This window comes from Oncorhynchus mykiss, chromosome 24 (assembly GCF_013265735.2).
Source record: "Oncorhynchus mykiss isolate Arlee chromosome 24, USDA_OmykA_1.1, whole genome shotgun sequence".
Classification (NCBI taxonomy): Eukaryota; Metazoa; Chordata; class Actinopteri; order Salmoniformes; family Salmonidae; genus Oncorhynchus; species Oncorhynchus mykiss.
Window position 1 is genome coordinate 19,910,067 of NC_048588.1, and position 21,024 is coordinate 19,931,090.

At 39.5% G+C, this 21,024-nt stretch overlaps 1 protein-coding gene across 1 annotated transcript in view; it reads right to left on the minus strand.

Moving 5' to 3' along the window:
- Positions 1-1,052: 1,052 nt before the first annotated feature.
- The window catches only part of LOC101268962 (zinc finger and BTB domain-containing protein 16-A), a 30,194-nt gene continuing 10,222 nt past the window's right edge, over positions 1,053-21,024 (minus strand). Inside the window, exons 5-7 of the mRNA XM_021582628.2 lie at positions 14,125-14,295; positions 3,735-3,902; positions 1,053-3,572 (exon numbers count right to left, since the gene is read on the minus strand). Of these exons, the coding sequence (XP_021438303.2) occupies positions 3,343-3,572; positions 3,735-3,902; positions 14,125-14,295 (569 nt within the window). The 3' untranslated portion in view covers positions 1,053-3,342. The remainder of the gene's footprint in view (positions 3,573-3,734; positions 3,903-14,124; positions 14,296-21,024) is intronic.

Here is a 21,024-nt window from a genome sequence, read left to right on the forward strand (position 1 = left end):
TCTGCTCATCTACAGAGCATGACCATGGATTTCAGGAGATTATAGAGGAGATACTATTTTTTGCACATGTGTAACTAAATTTAGCCCACCTTCTATCTTTTCAAAATGGCTCCATTACATTTGGTGGATCTCAAGCTCATCAACAACATAAATAGGACAGGATAGTTCTGTGTCACCACAGTTGTAATACTGTTGTAATACACTAGTGGACTATTCCATCATTGCAAACAAAGTAGGAGCTTTTTTACTACATCCAAGTCATTATGTGTTGTCACTATGCTCTGCTGGTGGATAAACTCTTGTCAGCATATCCTCTCTAGGTAACTAACTCCCTGAATCGAAAAAACGCAATAAAAATGAAAACACAGCATTGCTATTGTCAATACCAAAACATCCCAAACCCACAAATAAACATAGAAACAAGTACACATAAACAAAGGTAGTACCTGTAATGAAGAATTCCCCCTTGTTATTGACTGGATTCAGTTACTGTATGGCTGCCATTCTGCTTAGTGTTGGACACAACAGTGTGTGTGGTAGAGCAGAGGGAGAGAGGGCAGGGAGGCAGCGACTTATCCCTTCCCTCATCTGTAGCAGCTAGTCAAACCCACCCAGCTGTTAGTCTGGCATCGTGCCACTAAGGGTCACCAAACCGCCTGTCATGACTTCAGCTGCATGCTACAGTGAGACAGGAAAACACAACCCTTTTTTATTGTCATGTTTATTTTCGCTACTTGATTTTGAAAGGTGCAAATAAAATGTATTATTATTGACACAACCTTCATGGATCTTTTTGGTATTTTATTAGGGTCCCCATTAGCTGTTGCGAAAGCAGCAGCTGCTCTTCTTGTGGTCCACACAAAACATGAAACAATACAGAACAATGATAGACAAGAACAGCTCAAGAACTACATACTACATACAATTAGCATTTAGATCTTTTATAACATCTTCAAACATGGAACATATTCCTGTAGTGCATGTGAATAGTATGCACCAAAACCAGGCAGTAAGAATTCACTTTACTTGACTGATGACACAATAAAGATCTGCACTGTAAAATAGTTTCTATTTTATTATTTTTTCATCATGCCACAGAACACTGATGCGTAAAAAGAGCTGTGTCTGAATCCACACTGAGAAAACACTTGCACACACAGTGTTACAAAGCTGTAATGCAAAGGGATTTAACACACATGGCAAGGAGAACAACCCTGATTGGACACCAGGACAAGCACTGACTGAACTGGTGCTGAGGTAGACAAACATTTACATAATATCTACCTACATGATGATCATCACATCCTGCTAGTACACATACCAAATAAAACTACTTCTGCTTTGTTACAACATAGAACGATCAAAGAAAATACTTTTTTGAAAGAGCTTTGTTAGTTTTGGTCCACCACGGAAATCCTAAGATCCTTATAGTGCATGTGTATGTAGAATAGAACAGTAGTACAGTGAGGATGAGTCGGTGCTTTTAATTGTTTACATGGCATTGAGTGTTGGCTTTTTGTTCTAGAAGGCCATAGTGTTACATTGACCCATATATGCTGAACTTGTAGCTTTATAAAGGTTATTAACAATACCACTATGTATTCTGTGTCTTCTGTGCATTTTATCCCCATTCGACAAGACAGAACATTTTGAAAGAAAATCTCACTCGTAAACTTTGCTTTGAGGCTTGAGGTGCCTGGGGCATAATACCATAGTCATTAGAACAAGTATCTTGTTTCAAATGACAATGTTTAGACAATAGGGTCTACTATGGCATGGCAGTGAAAATCAGTTCTTCACCAACAATAAACAAACACCCAGGAACCACAAAGGTCAACACAACAAACATATACTGTATTCATGTATTCAGCACATCTATTCTCCATTTATAAAAGAGGCACAGGGAGGGCTCTTACTCAAATCAGACTCCAGAGACTTACAAAACACACAAGAAAAGATGTTTCTGAAATCAAAACAAATGTAAACAAATTGCAGATCACTGTAATACAAAAATACACCATTTTAAAATCAGAGAAGCCCTCTTTTGGCTCTCGTCTAGGAATAAGATACAATCACATCTACAGCAACAGACATCACAACTGACCATAACCTGCTTTTAGTGATTCAACCTTTCACGTTTAGTAAAAAGACAACACTTTTACTCACATGTTCTTTCTTTTCACTTAGAAAATGTTTTCATTCTGTGGTTTAACAGACTGCTATAATTCTACTGATAAAAAAAATGATTCACACAAAAGTCACTTTGAAGGCTTTCAAATCTTTTTTTCCACCCAACAGGCAACCGTCCAAATCAATTCCATTGATGAATTCTCAGAACATTTCAAGCCGCTTCACCAATATAAAAAGGACATTTGAAGGTAAAGCTACAGACGATGGACGAAAACACAATGAAAAACACCAGTTCTAAGATGTGCTATTGCCTCTGTGCAAAAGTTGAAGATCGAAGAGGTAGCGCTTATTCTAATATCAAAATAAACGGCCTTGAGGTTGGGTAAAAATAACCAACACCTATTTGGTAACAAAATCGATGCATGACATAAATAGCAAAACCTGTTACACCTTAATGCTTGTCAATCAGCATGAGCAGATAGACTAACTGACAGGTAGGGGAAATTATATGCTTAATATGCGCACTGGAAAAATAAGACACAAATTAAATCAAGCTTATGGAGACCATTCAAGTAAAACATGCAAAAAACAAACACCCCAAAAAATCAATAACAGGAAATGTGACAGGAAATAATAACCCAGGAAATGTTTGTTTGTCTCAACCAATCTGCGTAGTAAGGGTTGCAATAGTACTGCAATTCGACCAGAGAAGTTCTACGTCTCACAATCAGAGTCACAGCAGATAGAACTCAATATCCCTTCTAGTGCAACACTTTCACTGCTGTGGTAACCTGACCAGTAGTCTTTCAGCCTTCAACACATACGCAGGTTTAATGTAATAACAGATAACACTTTCACTGCTGTGGTAACCTGACCAGTAGTCTTTCAGTCTTCAACACATACGCAGGTTTAATGTAATAACAGATAACACTTTCACTGCTGTGGTAACCTGACCAGTAGTCTTTCAGCCTTCAAAACATATGGAGGTTTAATGTAATAACAGATAACACTTTCACTGCTGTGGTAACCTGACCAGTAGTCTTTCAGCCTTCAAAACATATGGAGGTTTAATGTAATGACAGATCATTGTGGCAATTCGTGATAAAAGCAATCAAACCACAGAAATGATCAACTTACTTTTCTTTAGAGGAAATAATAAGATGAAAAACCTGCCCACACATAGGATAGTGTGTCTTAGTGTCTAAGTCCTACTCAGACGTAGCATACGTACAGGTAGGTCTTCTCTATCCTCCAGTCCAGGGGCACATCCTCGGGTCTGTGGCTCTTCATGTGTTTCTGCATGGCTGCCAGGCTGGGGCAGAAGTCCTGGCAGATGGTACACTGGTAGGGCGACGCTCCATTGTGGGTGCGCAGGTGCTTGATCATGGCAGAGTAGTCCCTGGATCGCTGGTGACAGATCTTGCACTCAAATGGCTTCTCACCTATAGGAATACAACAGCATACTCGTGAAACCTTTCCTTGACTATGCGCTAAAACCAGTGGTACTGACACACATTGGTTTGACCTGTGTGTATGCTGTTATGAACACAAAACAACCTAAAGTGGGAGTGTGTTATTATTACGGCCACACACTGTTCTCTAACCTGTGTGTACGCGGTAGTGGGTCTCCAGCTGGTGCTTGAGGCTGAACCTTTTGCCACAGCCGTTACACTCGTAAGGCTTCTCTCCCGTGTGGATGCGTTTGTGTCCCCTCAACATGCCATCGTCCCGGAAACAGCTCCCACAGAACTCACACTCAAACGGGTGGTCACCTGGAGACAGGTTAGACACAGGTTGGGTAAAGGTTGGATACACGTTGTTACAGGTTTCATGATGCTAAACAGTATCAAACGGTTCAGGTAGGCCTCCGCTCTTCAGCAAATGGTATCAAAAGTGTTACTTTATCGTGACTACTTATTAATGTAGTTGTACAGGTCAATAAAAACAGAACCTTTGCATATCAGGCTGGAAAAAATAATGTGCTTTCAGATATACAGGCCTCACATTATTATATACAGTATATTATATAATTATTATATACAGTATATTATATAATTATTATATACAGTATATTATATAATTATTATATACATTATATTATTATTATATACAGTATATTATATTATTATTATATACAGTATATTATATTATTATTATATACAGTATATTATATTATTATTATATACAGTATATTATATTATTATTATATACAGTATATTATATTATTATTATATACAGTATATTATATTATTATTATATACAGTACTGGGCAAACGTTTTAGGCAGGTGTGAAAAAATGCTGTAAAGCAAGAATGCTTTCAAAAATAGACATTAATAGATTATAGATAGATTAATAGATTATATTTATCAATTATCTAAATGCAAAGTGAGTGAACAGAAGACAAATCTAAATCAAATCCATATTTGATGTGACCACCCTTTGCCTTCAAAACAGCATCAATTCTTGGTGGTACGCTTGCACAAAGTCAGGGATTTTGTAGACATATAGTTAAACAATTATACCAAACAGGTGCTAATGATCATCAATGATCATCAATTCAATATGTAGGTTGAAACACAATCATGAACTGAAACAGCTGTGTAGGAGGAATAAAACTGGGTGAGGAACAGCCAAACTCAGCTAACAAGGTGAGGTAGCTGAAGACAGTTTACCGTCAAAAGTCATACACCATGGAAAGACTGAGGACAGCCACAAGACACAAGGTAGTTATACTACATCAACAAGGTCTCTCCCAGGCAGACATTTCAAGGCAGACAGGGGTTTCCAGATGTCCAAGCCCTTTTGAAGAAGCACAAAGAAACGGGCAACGTTGAGGACCGTAGACTCAGTGGTCGGCCAAGGAAACTTACTGCAGCAGACGAAAGACACATCATGCTTACTTCCCTTCACAATCAGATGTCCAGCAGTGCCATCATCTCAGAATTGGCAGAAAACAGTGGGACCCTGGTATACCCATTTACTGTCCTGAGAAGCCTGGTCAGAAGTGGCCTTCATGGTAGACTTGCGGCCAAAAAGCCATTCCTCCGACGTGGAAACAAGGCCAAGCAACTCAACTATGCACGAAAACACAGGATCTGAGGTGCAGATTAATGGCAGCAGGTGCTCTGAACTGATGAGTAAAATACTTGGCTGTAGCAGAAGGCAGTTTGTTCGCCAAAGGGCTGGAGAGGGGTACACGAATGAGTGTCTGCTGGCAACAGTGAAGCATGGTGGAGTTCCTTGCAAGTTTGGGGCTCCATTTCTGCAAATGGAGTTGGGGATTTGGTCAGAATTAATGGTCTCCTCAATGCTGAGAAGTACAGGCAGATCCTTATCCATCGTGCAATACCACCAGGGAGGCATGTGATTGGCCACAAATGTATTCTGCAGCATGACAACAATCCCAAACATACAGCGAAAGTCATTAAGAACTACCTTCAGCGTAAAGAAGAACAAGGAGTCCTGGAAGTGATGGTATGGCCCCCACAGAGCCCTGATGTGAACATCATCATGTCTGTCTGGGAATACATGAAAAGAGAGAAGCACCTGAGGCTGCCTAATTCCACAGAAGAACTGTGGTTAGTTCTCCAAGATGTTTGGGCCAACCAACTTGCCGAGTTCCTTCAAAAACTGTGTGCAAGTGTACCTAGAATAATTTATGCTGTTTTGAAGGCAAAGGGTGGTCACACCAAATATTGATTTCATGTAGATTTAACTTCTGTTTACTCACTTTGCATTTAGATAATTGATAAATATAATCTATTAACATGTCTATTTTTGAAAGCATTCTTACTTTACCACATTTTTTCACACCTGCCTAAAACTTTTGCACAGTATTATATTTAATAATAATAATATAATATACTGAAGATAATAATAATAATATAATATACTGTATTTAACAATAATAATATACTGTATTTAATAATAATAATAATAATATAATATACTGTATTTAATAATAATATAATAATATACTGTATTTAACAATAATAATATACTGTATTTAATAATAATAATAATAATATACTGTATTTAATAATAATAATATAATATACTGTATTTAATAATAATAATATAATATACTGTATTTAACAATAATAATATAATATACTGTATTTAATAATAATAATATACTGTATTTAATAATAATAATAATAATATACTGTATTTAATAATAATAATATAATATACTGTATTTAATAATAATAATATAATATACTGTATTTAACAATAATAATATAATATACTGTATTTAATAATAATAATATACTGTATTTAATAATAATAATATAATATACTGTATTTAATAATAATATAATAATATACTGTATTTAACAATAATAATAATAATATAATATACTGTATTTAATAATAATAATATAATATACTGTATTTAACAATAATAATATACTGTATTTAATAATAATAATAATAATATACTGTATTTAATAATAATAATATAATATACTGTATTTAATAATAATAATATAATATACTGTATTTAACAATAATAATATAATATACTGTATTTAATAATAATAATATAATATACTATATTTAATAATAATAATATAATATACTGTATTTAATAATAATAATATAATATACTGTATTTAACAATAATAATATAATATACTGTATTTAATAATAATAATATACTGTATTTAATAATAATAATATAATATACTGTATTTAATAATAATAATATACTGTATTTAATAATAATAATATAATATACTGTATTTAATAATAATATAATAATATACTGTATTTAACAATAATAATAATAATATAATATACTGTATTTAATAATAATAATATAATATACTGTATTTAACAATAATAATATACTGTATTTAATAATAATAATAATAATATAATATACTATATTTAATATAAATAATATAATACACTGTATTTAATAATAATAATATAATATACTATATTTAATAATAATAATAATATAATATACTGTATTTAATAATAATAATATAATATACTGTATTTAATAATAATAATATAATATACTGTATTTAACAATAATAATATACTGTATTTAATAATAATAATATAATATACTATATTTAATAATAATAATAATATAATATACTGTAGATAATATTGTGAGGACATAGAAGTCCTCCAGACATGTGGGTCTTTCCATAGTTTATCCATTTCTCTCTGAGGCTGTGGCTTTGAGTCATCTGCAATGACCTATGTGTCTCATTAGCTCAGAGTCCTCAGCAACAGCCAAGTGGGACAGTACACTGCACTGCTCATCAGACACATGACATGTACCCAATGATACTTCCAAGAAGACTGTGGTATAGACAAGATACACAATGATGGCCAAACTCCACTAATCAATTATGTTTTTGTTCAATTTAGATGTGATCAGAAAAAGTGGTCTCTCTCTCTCTCTCAATTCAATTCAATTCAATTCAAGGGCTTTATTGGCATGGGAAACATATGTTAACATTGCCAAAGCAGGTGAAGTAGATAATATACAAAAGTGAAAAAACAAAAAAAATGAACAGTAAACATTACACTCACAGAAGTTCCAAAAGAATAAAGACATTACAAATGTCATATAATGTACAGTTGAAGTCGGAAGTTTACATACACTTAGGTTGGAGTAATTAAAACCTGTTTTTCAACCACTCCACAAATTTCTTGTTAACAAACTATAGTTTTGACAAGTCGGTTAGGACATCTATTTTGTGCATGACAAAAGTCATTGTTCCAACACTTGTTTACAGACAGATTATTTCACTTATAATTCACTGTATCACAATTCCAGTGGGTCAGAAGTTTACATACACTAAGTTGACTGTGCCTTTAAACAGCTTGGAAAATTCCAGAAAATGATGTCATGGTTTATAAGCTTCTGATAATTAACATCATTTGAGTCAATTGAAGGTGTACCTGTGGATGTATCTCAAGGCCTACTTTCAAACTCAGTGCCTCTTTGCTTGACATCATGTGAAAATCAAAAGAAATCAGCTAAGACATCAGAAAAAAAATGTAGACCTCCACAAGTCTGGTTCATCCTTGGGAGCAATTTCCAAATGCCTGAAGGTACCACGTTCATCTGTACAAACAATAGTACGCAAGTATAAAGACCATGGGACCACACAGCTGTCATACCGCTCAGGAAGGAGGCGCGTTCTGTCTCCTAGAGATGAATGTACATTGGTGCATAATGTGCAAATCAATCCCACAACAACAGCAAAGGACCTTGTGAAGATGCTGGAGGAAACAGATACAAAAGTATCTATATCCACAGTAAAACGAGACCTATATCGACATAACGTGAAAGGCCGCTCAGCAAGGAAGAAGCCACTGCTCCAAAACCGCCATGAAAAAGCTACAGTTTTCAACTGCACATGGGGACAAAGATCGTACTTTTTGGAGAAATAGATAGTCCTCTGGTCTGATGAAACAAAAATAGAACTGTTTGGCCATAATGACCATCATTATGTTTGGAGGAAAAAGGGGGAGGCTTGCAAGCCGAGGAATACCATCCCAACCGTGAAGAACGTGGGTGGCAGCATCATGTTGTGGGGGTGCTTTGCTGCAGGAGGGACTGGTGCACATCACAAAATAGATGGCATCATGAGGAGAGAAAATTATGTGGATATATTGAAGCAACATCTCAAGACATCAGTCAGGAAGTTAAAGCTTGGTCGCAAATGGGTTTTCCAAATGGACAATGACCCCAAGCATACTTCCAAAGTTGTGGCAAAATTGGCTGAAGGACAACAAAGTCAAGGTAATGAAGTGGCCATCACAAAGCTCTGACCTCAAACCTATAGAAAATTTGTGGGCAGAACTGCCTATTGCAGATTCAGTCTTCCCAGCCTGGTGCAGGTCTACAGTTTTGTTTCAGGTGTCCTTTGACAGCTCTTTGGTCTTGGCCATAGTGGAGTTTGGAGTGTGACTGTTTGAGGTTGTGGACAGGTGTCTTTTATACTGATAACAAGTTCAAACAGGTGCCATTAATACAGGTAACGAGTGGAGGACAGAGGAGCCTCTTAAAGAAGAAGTTACAGGTCTGTGAGAGCCAGAAATCTTGCTTGTTTGTAGGTGACCAAATACTTATTTTCCACCATAATTTGCAAATAAATTCATTAAAAATCCTACAATGTGATTTTCTGGATTTATTTATTCTCATTTTGTCTGTCATAGTTGAAGTGTACCTATGATGAAAATTACAGGCCTCTCATCTTTTTAAGTGGGAGAACTTGCACAATTGGTGGCTGACTAAATACTTTTTTTGCCCCACTGTATACAGTTGAAGTCGGAAGTTTACATACACCTTAGCAATATACTGTAGTTTTCTAACTCAGTTTTTCACAATTCCTGACATTTAATCCTAGTAAAAATTCCCTGGCTTAGGTCAGTTAGGATCACCACTTTATTTTAAGAATGTGAAATGTCAGAATAATAGGAGAGAGAATGATTTATTTCAGCTTTTATTTTTTTCATCACATTCCCAGTGGCTCAGAAGTTTACACACACTCAATTAGTATTTGGTAGCATTGCCTTTAAATTGTTTAACTTGGGTCAAACGTTTCGGGTAGCCTTCCACAAGCTTCCCACAATAAGTTTAGTGAATTTTGGCTCATTCCTCCTGACAAAGCTGGTGTATTCAGGTGATTCAGTGATTCAGGTTTCTAGGCCTCCTTGCTCGCACACGCTTTTTCAGTAAGCTGCTTGGTTTGAAGCTATTAACTGTGGGAGCAATTATTAGGAAATGGAAGACATACAAGACCACTGATAATCTCCCTCGATCTGGGGCTCCACGCAAGATCTCACCCCGTGGGGTCAAAATGATCACCAGAACGGTGAGCAAAAATCCCAGAACCACACGGGGGGACCTAGTGAATGACCTGCAGAGAGCTGGGACCAAAGTAACAAAGCCTACCATTAGTAACACACTACGCCGCCAGGGACTCAAATACTGCAGCCAGATGTGTCCCCCTGCTTAAGCCAGTACATGTCCAGGCCTGTCTGAAGTTTGCTAGAGAGCATTTGGATGATCCAGAAGGAGATTGGGAGAATGTCATATGGTCAGATGAAACCAAAATATATAACTTTTTGTTAAAAACTCAACTCGTCGTGTTTGGAGGACAAAGAATGCTGAGTTGGATCCAAAGAACACCATACCTACTGTGAAGCATGGGGGTGGAAACATCATGCTTTGAGGTTGTTTTTCTGCAAAGGGACCAAGACGACTGATCCGTGTAAAGGAAAGAATGAATGGGGCCATGTATCGTGAGATTTTGAGTGAAAACCTCCTTCCATCAGCAAGGGCATTGAAGATGAAACGTGGCTGGGTCTTTCAGCATGACAATGATCCCAAACACACCGCCCGGGCAACGAAGGAGAGGCTTCGTAAGAAGCATTTCAAGGTCCTGGAGTGGCCTAGCAGCCTCAAAGCATGATGTTTCCACCCCCATGCTTCACAGTAGGTATGGTATTCTTTGGATGCAACTCAGCATTCTTTGTCCTCCAAACACAACGAGTTGAGTTTTTACCAAAAAGTTATATTTTGGTTTCATCTGACCATATGACATTCTCACAATCTTCTTCTGGATCATCCAAATGCACTCTAGCAAACTTCAGACGGGCCTGGACATGTACTGGCTTAAGCAGGGGGACACGTCTGGCACTGCAGGATTTGAGTCCCTGGCGATGTAGTGTGTTACTGATGGTAGGCTTTGTTACTTTGGTCCCAGCTCTCTGCAGGTCATTCACTAGGTCCCCCCGTGTGGTTCTGGGATTTTTGCTCACCGTTCTGGTGATCATTTTGACCCCACGGGGTGAGATCTTGCGTGGAGCCCCAGATCGAGGGAGATTATCAGTGGTCTTGTATGTCTTCCATTTCCTAATAATTGCTCCCGCAGTTGATTTCTTCAAACCAAGCTGCTTACCTATTGCAGATTCAGTCTTCCCAGCCTGGTGCAGGTCTAAAATTTTGTTTCTGGTGTCCTTTGACAGCTTTTTGGTCTTGGCCATAGTGGAGTTTGGAGTGTGACTGTTTGAGGTTGTGGACAGGTGTATTTTATACTGATAACAAGTTCAAACAGGTGCCATTAATACAGGTAACGAGTGGAGGACAGAGGAGCCTCTTAAAGAAGAAGTTACAGGTCTGTGAGAGCCAGAAATCTTGCTTGTTTGTAGGTGACCAAATACTTATTTTCCACCATAATTTGCAAATAAATTCATTAAAAATCCTACAATGTGATTTTCTGAATTGTTTTCTCTCATTTTGTCTGTCATAGTTGAAGTGTACCTATGATTAAAATTACAGGCCTCTCTCATCTTTTTAAGTGGGAGAACTTGCACAATTGGTGGCTGACTAAATACTTTTTTGCCCCACTGTATGTGTGACTTCCATGTTGAGGCCCTCTTTGCGGGTGTGGAGTGCATGGGGTGGGCAGGAGGTGCATAGGTCTGATCTGAGGGGGCCTAAATGGGGTGTAGGCATGGTTGACTAGGGGGGTTGTTGATTGGTTGGGGTGGGGGTGTGGATGTGGCTGATGGTGTTGTGGTCTGGATGTAGGTGTGGGTCTTCTATGAGTAGATCCGGGGGAGGGGGGTCCCGCAGGTCTGGGAGAGTGTCTCCCTGGTCTGGGCGTTGTGTCTATTGATCTGTTGCTCCTGTGTGAAGTGTTGGGGCTGTGTTTGAGAGCGTTGTCCTTTAGTGTCCGGCAAAGGTGGGCACTGCAGCCTTGTATAGGTGGACCTGGTCATAAAGGCTGTTCAAGTCCAGGGTGGAGTGGTGGGCCAGGTAAACATTTGGTTTTGAGGCACAGTCACGGGAAATACTTGCGTTTACCCGCTGTATGGTAGCATGGTGGAAGTCTTTTCGTGGTAGCAGGGTGGATATAACCACTTGTGCATTGGGGAAAGTGGAATGTTCAGCTGTGGTGTCGAGAGTTTTGTCGGGATCTGAGGTGGGCTGTTCTGCTGGCTTCTCTGTGGGGGTGGCCACCTCTCCAGTGGGTTGTTCTCTGTCACCTGCCATCACCCTCACCCTCTCATCCAGCAGTCTGATCCTCTCCTCTAGTGCTCTGTTCTTCTCCTGCTTTTTCTCCTGTTGAAGTTGTCTCACTACAGTCCAGAGTGCAGATATGTCTCCGTCCACCTCCAGCTCTCCGGGTCTGGTTAAGGGGGTGTTGTTGTGCTGGACTGTTGTTTGGGTCTGTGCTGACTGGAGTGTAATCACCTGCTGTTCCAGCTTCACCTGCCTGACCAGTTTTTTTCTTCAAACCAAGCTGCTTACCTATTGCAGATTCAGTCTTCCCAGCCTGGTGCAGGTCTACAATTTTGTTTCTGGTGTCCTTTGACAGCTCTTTGGTCTTGGCCATAGTGGAGTTTGGAGTGTGACTGTTTGAGGTTGTGGACAGGTGTCTTTTATACTGATAACAAGTTCAAACAGGTGTCATTAATACAGGTAACGAGTGGAGAACAGAGGAGCCTCTTAAAGAAGAAGTTACAGTTCTGTGAGAGCCAGAAATCTTGCTTGTTTGTAGGTGACCAAATACTTATTTTCCACCATCATTTGCAAATGAATTCAGATTGTGATTTCTGGATTTTTTTTTCTTCTCATTTTTCAGCTGGGTGAATTTATCATTCATTTCAATGAAGGAGTAGTACTCTGTGCTGGGAGGTTGACTTTCTGCTTGGGGTTGCCTGTCTGTGGGGTTATATAATGAAGAGGTCTGGTCTGACCTGCTCGGGGTGGGGGTATCTTCTCAAGGGAGAGCTTCTCCTGCTGAGCTAATTCTTTGATTAGGTGAAAGTCCAGCTGAAACTGTTTGGGGTTGCCCTGTACAATACAGTTCCAGACTTATAGAGATGTATATTAGCTGACTCAGAGTCCTCGTTGTCTAGTATCCTGAGTTTCCACCCCTCGTTAACACCCCCCTCTTAACAGAGGGGTAGTGTGCTAATATAGCCCTGTGCCATGCCAGGGGATGGTCTGTGTGGAAAATGAGGTTGCTGATGTTCCCATTTTTATAACAGTCAGCAAAAAGTGTCTCTTGATTTTCCATAAGGAACTTCATTTTGTGCTCTTTTCGTGTCTTATCATTCTTTACATAAACAGGGTACTATATTTTAATTACCTCTGAACAGCGGGAGGCAGCTTCTAAGGCCTCTCCATTTGGTTGGAGTAGACTGCGCGACTCTCCTGCCATTGTTGGGCTAAAGGGCTTTGATACCTCTCACTTGACACGTCAGTGCTAATTGAAGTTGTATCAAGCTTGGTAGCCTTAACTTGGCATTCAGAGTCCTCATAAAATAATGTAATGTATCATCTCCTTGGCTTTTGGAAATGAAATATAGCTTCAGACTAAACATTACTCACTCAATTCCAGGTTGGATGGTGTTTCCAGGTTTCTGTTGTTTTTCAGAGCATTTGCTGTTTAGCTTTGGAATAATTATCTTTGGTAGTCTCTCTCTGAGAAAAACACAGACATTTGCTGTTCTGTAGATATTTATTTTGGTTTGCCCTGTCATTTGGGGAGAACTGCAGTAGAACTGACAGGCATTAATGGCAGGGGCCTAGAAGGCTGTGTCTAAGAACATAAACAGACAAACTGGATAAAATAGCCTCAAACATAAGACTGGCCATAACGAAGCATTGCTGTCATCAGGAAAGTGAATCATAGCGGAGTTTATTAACCTTAAGTGAACATAAACATGATAAATTAAGTGAAACTGACTGTAGACTGAAATAAAAAAAACTCTGGTCTCATGCTACTTCAGTCTACTGCCAAGAGAGAAGTAGTAGTTCAAGTTATTTAAAGATTGAAGGCTTGAGGTTTATGGTTTATAGGAATTGATCTCATTGCAGCTTTGGATTGTGTGTTAGTGTAGGCGATGATGTTGACGGATATGACAGTGATGATGATGATGATGAAAACAGTGGTGGTGGTGATGATGACGAAGATGACATAGAACTTAGATGCAGTCCTTACCTGTGTGTGAGCGCAGGTGGCGTTTGAGGGTGGTGTGGCTGGGGAAGGTGTGGTCACAGTGGCTGCAGACGTAGCTGTGCATCCCTGCATGGACCTCCATGTGCTGCTGCAGAGCCTTCTGGGTCTGGAACCGCTTGGCACACAGCAGACAGAACACTGCCATGTCTGTCCCTGGAGACCACACAGAGACACAGACAGTTATTTCAGGACCAAACATACACTCAGTGGGGAAACTGGATCACTCAACTCTGAGCCTGAGCCTGAGTGTTCTGAGGAGAACACTTCTTTCAAAGAGCAAAGTGTTTCTTCCTAAACTAACCCCCTTGACAGGCGTGAAATACATTCAGTTTGACTTTATACACTTTTCTGATTGACGTTGACTTGGAAGTCATGGTCTTTTCGAGATCTTTTTTTAACACAATACACAGGATGTTGGAACTGTCAATCACATAATCAATGCCTTCTCCTTATAGGATGTTAAAAGCGGAATTATTCTCCTCAATCCCCATCAAGCCTGTGTTCAAGCAGCCTCTGAAGTCCTCTGTGTCTGTTTACAGAGAGGCTGATAGAAGCTCCACCCTGAACGATGCCTCCACTATGAGCTATGTGCTGAATGTTAAGTAGTGATATCAAGCCATTAAAGGCAGGACTGCAGGAAAAACACAATCCTTTTAATCCTGTGTGTGACCTGGCATCACTTTGGGGCTGCTCTCCTGTTGCACTGAGAGTGGAGTGGAATACAGATAGGGAAACACAGGCTAGTTTTACTCACACAGGATCTGTGAAGAACCACCATTAAATACACTCACAAACATTATACAGGGTTCTTACTTGTTCTTAACACTATTCAATGACCCCTTTGCTTATCCCTTTCATGAAAATCCAAATGTGACGTAGGACTGAATGATCAGTTCATTGGGTAATCAATTCCACTGATAATAATGTACGAGTCTTGCAGAGAGGTGGTTAATGTTAGGTTATGAGGTCGGTATTTCTGTTTGCTCGGTTTGAGGATCATTTACAACGCAGGTCCCATCGCTCACGACTGGGATTCAATCAGACATCTCCAGCGGTGGATCATTAGTAAACAGGAGGCTATGCCAGCGTTTCATTGGAATTCAAGTGGGGTTGCTGAGTTGCATTTAAAATGCAGTCTGATGAGGTCCACTAAATCAAATCATTTGTTACTGTTATTGAAGTGCCTTGAGGCAACTGGCAATTAAATTGGAATTAGTACAGGAAAGAGATACAGCACACTCACACTAATACAGGAGATTGTCAGACAGTGTTTGGAGTTCAATCAAGTTAACAGACAAGGATATTTATAGTCAATAATTCCAACAATTTCAGCAATAAATCATAGTACCTCTCTATTGTTTACCATTTTCCTGCAATCCACATGCCAAAATCTTTATTTTATTTTAGTCATGATTACTCCCAGATACATTTCACTTATTGAACCATTACATAACCTACTCTGAGTGAGTCAGTCAGTGCCTCACATTACACGTGGTCCTCTTCACAAATGACTGGGAATACACAACGTGAAAGTCCTAGCTTACATTAGGTCTCATTTATAGGATAAAATGTGTCACTAATATTCAGAATATTTCTAAGATTACATGCATCTGTGTTATTTTTCTTTTCTCTCTCGTTATTAGATATTGATCATGGGACTTGATGGAATTAAAGTAGGCTATGAGCTTGCTGTGGTTTGCCCTAAACGGCACTAGGAGAATTTAGCATTACTTCTACTCAATAACAAAGAAGAGAGAAGATGAGAGATGTTCTCCACTCCACACAATGCAGCAGAAAGAGGGCCTACTGGAATGCACTGCACCTGTTCACTAGCTTTATTCCAGTGGCCATCTATCTTCACAATAGAAACACAATGTGGTTCGGACCCTCAATGGCCAGATCCATTAGTCATAGGCTCTTCATGCAACTCCTACACTTCCAGGCTTTGTGTAGTAGCCTAATGATCAGGGCTTTTCTCACCCACAGACCACAATGTTTTACCGATGGACAAAAGATCTTCCCTGTACCGCCCCCAACCCTGACTAGACAGGAAAGCTTCTCTGTTATGTCTCACTGTCCAGCTGACTATCTACTTTCTTTAGTTTCAGATTTTTTTCTAAAGAAGCAGAGCTACCTCTTGGCTGGAATGCACCAACAATCTGGGCTAAATGAACATGTATCCTGAAAAGTAAAAAAGGCCGGTGGTACTAAATGGTGAATCATCTAAGAGAAATGTGTTCAATCTCCATGCGTCAGCAGGGGGCGTGCTCTCTACTCTTCTACTCCCTCTAGCCTCCAACATGCTGGATAGGACCTCAAATGATACAGCACCATGAGTTACTTTAGTTCTGTATGATTTTCCTCAGAAAATGTTCTCACTCAGGATCATTCCTCAGCTCTTCTCATTCATTCATTCTTGAAATGACCATTTAATGACCATTCCCATTTGTCTGCATTCTGCCTATTTTGAGCACTAAACCATTAAACAGTATGGATTCATTCTTGTTCTACTTGTCATGTCCTGCTTCTAGACACTCAGATGCTCAGTCAATACCCTCTCATCCCACTGCCATGAAAATAATGTGAAACTGTCAAAACAAAAGTTCTCGCTTAACAATGATCTCAGTCCCACCTCCACAGTGACAACTCCTTGAGTAATAGAGTAGTTACCAGAAACAACTCAACTTAATTGAAAGAAAATAACAGAAGCACTAATACAAATAGTCCCTCAAATAAAAGCAGTAGATAAAAGTGACAGAGTCAGAGGTGCAGCACATACAGTATGTATCTATGCTGACATTCATTAGTTTGATGACTACCTGCACCATTGCACTCTGTTAACTTTCACACCTAAACACTTGCTTTCACAGCACCTTTTTTCCAGTAGGCTTTGCTCCTAAGTGCAGAGCAGCCTTTCTGTGAGAAAACACAATCTCCAGTAGGCATGCCACTGCTCCCACTGCCCCCTGCTTTCTCACCCTTAACCAGACAAAGGGAATGGGATTTGGTCTTCTGACCTCTTGACCCTAGGTCCTCAATGTGGTAAATACCATGTAATCAATGGTATTCCTCAAAGGCTGGATGGCTGACTGAGCATTGTGCATCTATTGAGTCACACAGAGGAGGGGCCTTGCAGACATTCCACAGAGAAAGATTATTTAACTTCAGTATAGTTTCTCTCAGTAAACTTTAGACAGACAGTGTATACAGAACTAAAATCATTCCAGAGTTCCTATGTTCCAATTAAAAGAGGTGCCAAGAAACAAGACATTTCATAAAAATATTCTAGCCAGGAAGTTCAGCCTGATAGTTCAATTAAACGTCAACCGTTTATCAGATCAGACATCAGATCAGAACATGACATGGGAGCATTTACATAACAGCCTCTCAATAGTCCAACTAAGGCAGGGAACACAGAGGAAGTGGCTCAACAGACAAAAACATGTCTCTAGGCAACCAGATTGGATCATGGCCCTCCTTGGGGTGAAGTGTTCAAACTAATCCCTCCATTCACAAATAAGCAAAGCCTGTTCCTTTTCTAAAGACTAACAAAAGTTTCCCCACGCTGTGAATCTCACAGTAACCCCACTGCAAATTGAACAAGGGATTGCATAATGTTTATACAGATCTCTGTAATGTTAACCCTCTTTAGGTTTAGTTCACCACAGATCTCCATCTAATCTCATTGGTCTGTGTTAACAGCACGTTTCTGTGCAGGTCTCACCATAACTACACTACAAAGCAACCATGGACTGCTCCTTTAAACCAGTATACAAAAGAAGGTATGAATAGTTAAAGAGCTGTTTTGCTCAACCTACACAGTGGCTCTGGGAAATACTGATCTATGAAGCTAAAGAGTTTAAACTAATTTTCTTAAGATCGTTGAAAGTACTATGTCACACTCTTTAAAGAGCTTATTGGGTTAAGTCAGATTTGCTGAAAGGAGTTATAACTGATTGGCTCAACATCAAGGCGCTATGAGTAAAACTCCTAATATGGCTCACCTCAGCATGTTCACTCACTAGCTGCCCCTGTGACCCAGTTACACATATACACTATGTACATTACATTGAGCAATGAGCACCAGACCGTATATGACCCAATGCCTTCCCTACGAGTAAAATATTTTGAAAATACGTATTTTTGGTTGAAAAGACATTGAAAAGACTGTGAAAAGACATAGGAAATATGTCTTTCAACCAATTTTGCACACTGGGTTCAGACTGCGTCCCTGTAGACTATATGTTATGATAAGTCTAGAGACAGACAGTAACCATACAGAACCTCAGATGATCCCAGGTAGGCCAGCCACTGATCAGCAGACCGCTAATCTAGTGAAGAACAACCAGCTCAATAATTAATGCAACAAGAGATACGTTGCTCGTGTTTAACCACCCTTCCATCTTCCATGGCCCGTTTCATTGAGGTCACCTGCTGTCTCCAATCTGGATGATTAGCATATTTTGCCAATAGCATTCACTATGAAGTACATGAAGACAGAGTAGAAGCCTACAGGGCCTGAATGACTGGACTAGCACTAGGCAGTGTGTACTTTGTAGCTAGAGGCCAGCAAAATAGACTGGGGTGTAAGTAGAGTACAGTATGACTCAGTACTTGAAGATCTGTACCAATGATTAGCTATTTATAAGTGGAATGGTGGTATACATTTCAACCGATTGCATATTTATTATTGTGAATGCAGCTTGCACAATAATTATTGCGCAATTAGATGAGGTCTATTTCATTGAGAAGTGGCTATGCTATGCACTTAGGCAGTATTGAATGTACAAGAAAGTGTGATGGAGTAGGATGTGTTCTCTGTTTAATAGGGGTTATGTGTACTGTGGACATTCAGTACAGGAAGTGTTTATGTGTAGGATAAGGGCAGCTGTTTGTAAGAACACACAAAGACAGCACTCTTAGGGCCTTCTCCTGCAGGCAAGGTGGCAGAATGGTTAGCCACTATGTTCTGCACCATGTCCAGTCCATTACTACGCTCTATGATTTGCTTACATTTTCCAAAACTGTTCAAACAAGATGATACCACAGAGAACCTAGCTAACATGGTCTAATGAAATAAGGTCATTGTTGCTTGAGAGTTTGAGACAGTTCCATTATTTTATTTTGGGCACTCACAAGTAGGTCAGAGGCAAAGCAGACGGCAACTGTGACAGAGAGGGCTGTGGCGGAGATGGAGTAAACAGCACCACATGATGTTGTTTTCCTGGGAGTCCTGGCATCCAATGCCACCAACCCTTCCAACCAATGCCCTCAGGAACTCCCCCCTAAACCAGCCCCTTAATGCCAACCCACAGCCACTCACCTCTGACATTCACATTGCCAAAACACACTCTCACTGACTGGAAATAAGCTAGGCTCTGCAGTGCAGTCCCTATAGCGTGATTGATATGAGAGCCAACCAGGTCTTTGTCAGGTAGGGGTGTTTTCCTTCTTGAGGAGAATAGATCAGTAAACTAAAGGGCTATGGCTGCTAAGGTCTGACCTGTGATAATGTCTGTTTGGCTTCCTGGCATACTGTCACATGTATTTTTTATTTTATTTTATATAACTAGGCAAGTTAAGAACAAATTCTTATTTACAATGACGGCCTGCCCCGGCCTAACCCAGATGACGCTGGGTTGTCCCTATGGGACTCCCAATCACGGCCGGATGTGATACAGCTTGGACATGGGGATATACAAAGCCATGGTAACAAGATTCATTCAGCCAGTGATCTCAAAGGTTATAAACCTAGGATGTGTTGAAAGTATAATCAAAAGAGGACCATAGCGCACTTCAAGTTTGATTGGTGCGTTAAACCAGTGAATCCTTCTTCAGTGTTTAAGTTACACACTGAAGAAGGCAAATAAGCAGAAACGTCTGTTTATGCTATCCTGATGCAGTAAGAATATATATTGTTTTAAAGAAATAAGCTTTATGTGATATCTTTTTGAGTGCAGAAGACCTGTCACACTTTTTCGCTTGTGTTGAAAGTATAAGAACATACAGTGAATGCATAATCTAAAAGAGAATGTGTACAGTAGCTGAATTCCCTAAAACCACCAAACAGCTCCAAAAAAATCATACCATTCTGGTCAGAGCACGAAGTATACAAAGTGGCAGTAAGAGGGTCATTTATCACACTAGACCAAGTTGAGATCATGACAAAATGAGTGTGTAATGCCATCCTGTACCCTGCACTAGATACGCTGCCAAGCCGATAACTGACCCCTGGATGTTTACAACCTGAAGGAGAGGAGGTAGAAACTTTAGGCATCGTTAACACCCCTCCATGCCCACAGGCATTAACTATTCATATTGTGTGTGGCACCTGGAGTTACAGTTACATGCCAATGCTTCAGAGCGGGTTATCAGCTTTCTCTGACAGTAGCAGAAAAGGTGTGGATTCTGACACTCATTGTGGATCGACTGTAGGATTTGTCTAAGATGATTAAAGGTAAAGTTTAATTTAGATACTGTAATGACTGGGATTCAGGCACTGGGAGAGGGTCTGAATATTTGGAAGGAAGACAAACATAGGCAGTTTTTCTTTCAACCTCATTTGTGTAACTTCGATAGGAGATACCCAGTCACCTGATTAGAGGAGTGTCTCGCTAATTAAAACAATTGGGTTTCAGAATAGTTCCCAGGAACTGATGTCCATTATCTTCTGAGCTAGAGAGGATAAATAGAATCTATCACCATGAGATCATTCCCAAACAAAATGTGTTGATCCAAGTTGTTGACGTGAGTCAGAGCCATAGAGTAACAACCCTCTGGGCTCATCACGCCCATAGCCTAGATGCATGGCATATCTATGACACTGTCATGTACTTGCAGTGTGGCCTAGGCTTGCCTGGCGTGTCAGGCTTGCCAGCACTG